This window comes from Rhea americana, unplaced genomic scaffold (assembly GCF_003343005.1).
Source record: "Rhea americana isolate MKP2758 unplaced genomic scaffold, rheAme1 scaffold_666, whole genome shotgun sequence".
NCBI classification, from domain to species: domain Eukaryota; kingdom Metazoa; phylum Chordata; class Aves; order Rheiformes; family Rheidae; genus Rhea; species Rhea americana.
In genome coordinates this window covers 19,244-20,706 of record NW_028186830.1, presented here as the reverse complement: position 1 = coordinate 20,706, position 1,463 = coordinate 19,244, and the positions used below count along the sequence as shown (strand labels likewise).

General features: G+C 66.9%; 1 protein-coding gene across 1 annotated transcript in view; it reads left to right on the top strand.

Annotated features, from left to right (window-relative positions):
• Nucleotides 1–1,310: 1,310 nt before the first annotated feature.
• LOC146586669 (nuclear factor 1 C-type-like) overlaps nt 1,311–1,463 on the top strand; it is an 18,287-nt gene continuing 18,134 nt past the window's right edge. The window contains exon 1 of the mRNA XM_085320897.1: nt 1,311–1,361. Within this exon, the coding sequence (XP_085177023.1) occupies nt 1,311–1,361 (51 nt within the window). The remainder of the gene's footprint in view (nt 1,362–1,463) is intronic.

Sequence of the window (1,463 nt, the reverse complement as noted above, 5' to 3'; positions counted from 1 at the left end):
GCCCAGCCCGAACCGGGGCTTTTCCAGGGATGTTCAGGGCTGGGGCGGGTGCGTGAGCCGACCGGGAAAGGAGCCGCTTGGCAGTTAAAGATTAAAGGTGCCCGTGATGAATACGCGGAAGACGTCAGGTCGAATCCATCAGCTCCGCGGGGCGCGGGGGCACGGCGGGGCGACGCCGGGCGCGGGGAAGCCTCCGGGCGGTGCGCGCAGCCGGCGCCGCAGACCCGCCGTGAACCCAGGCCCCGGCGTGCGTCTCCCGGAGCGGCCGGGAGATGCAAAGCAAGCGCCTCCGTGGGGCGCCGGGGAAGCCGGGTCTGGGGCGGGAGGCAACGGCGGCGCTTCGGGGCTTTTAGCATTGGCACCGGAGGAAGGAGCCCGGCCCTGCCGGCGCGGGGTGGCACGATGTGGGGCGTTCGGCCCCCCATGGCCGCTGCGCCGACCCCGCGCCGGCAGCTCGCCGACGCCATCGCCATTTTAGCAGGCGCTGGCCGTCCGCAGGCAGCAGTCACATGGCGGCGAGCGCAGCGCCTGGCCCGGCCGCTCCGCTCCGGAGGAGGCAGCCAGAAATGTGCTGGCAGCTCGCGCGGCGCAGCCGTGACGCTCCCCAGCAGCTGGGGAGCCCGCCGGGTACCCGCACCGAAAATCCCGGCTTGGCACCGGTGCCGAGCACTTCCCGAGGGAGGGAAGGGCACGGAGGTGGGGGTGATGGCGGGGGGGGATCCCAGCCTGGCGCAGCTCCAGGCCCGCTCGGCGCCTCCGCCGGGCCACGAGGTCCCGCTTCGTGCCCAGGCCCTGCGGGCACCCTTGGGGCGGGGGAGGATGTGCGGGGCCCTGGGACGTGTGCAGGACCATGTGGGGCATCTTGAGGTGGGCAAAGGACTGTGTGGGGTATCTTGGGGTGGGTGAAGGGTTGTCTGGGGTGTCTTGGGGTGGATGAAGGACCATTTGGGCATCTCGGAGTGAGCAAAGGACCRTGTAGGGTATCTTGGGGTGGGTGAAGGACCGTGTAGGGTGTCTTGAAGTAAGCAAAGGGCCATGTGGGGCATCTTGGGGTGGATGAAGGGCCATTTGGGCATCTYGGRGTGAGCAAAGGACCATGTAGGGTATCTTGGGGTGGGTGAAGGACCATGTAGGGTATGTCAAAGTAAGCCAAGGGCCATGTGGGGCATCTTGGGGTGGATGAAGAACAATTTGGACATCTTGGGCTGAGCAAAGGACCACGCAGGGTATCTGGGGTTGAGCGAAGGACTGCGTGGGGCATCTTGGGGTGAGTGCAAGGCTGTGAGGAGTATCTCAGGGCAGGAATCACCATGTGGGGTGTCTTGGTGGGGGGAGCAAAGGGCAGTGTAGGGTACCTCAAGGTGAGTGAAGGGCTGTTTGGGGTATCTTGTGGTGGGTAAAGGACCATACGGGGCACCTCAGGGAGAGCAAAAGGCCGYGGGGCACCTCGGGGCGAGCAAAGG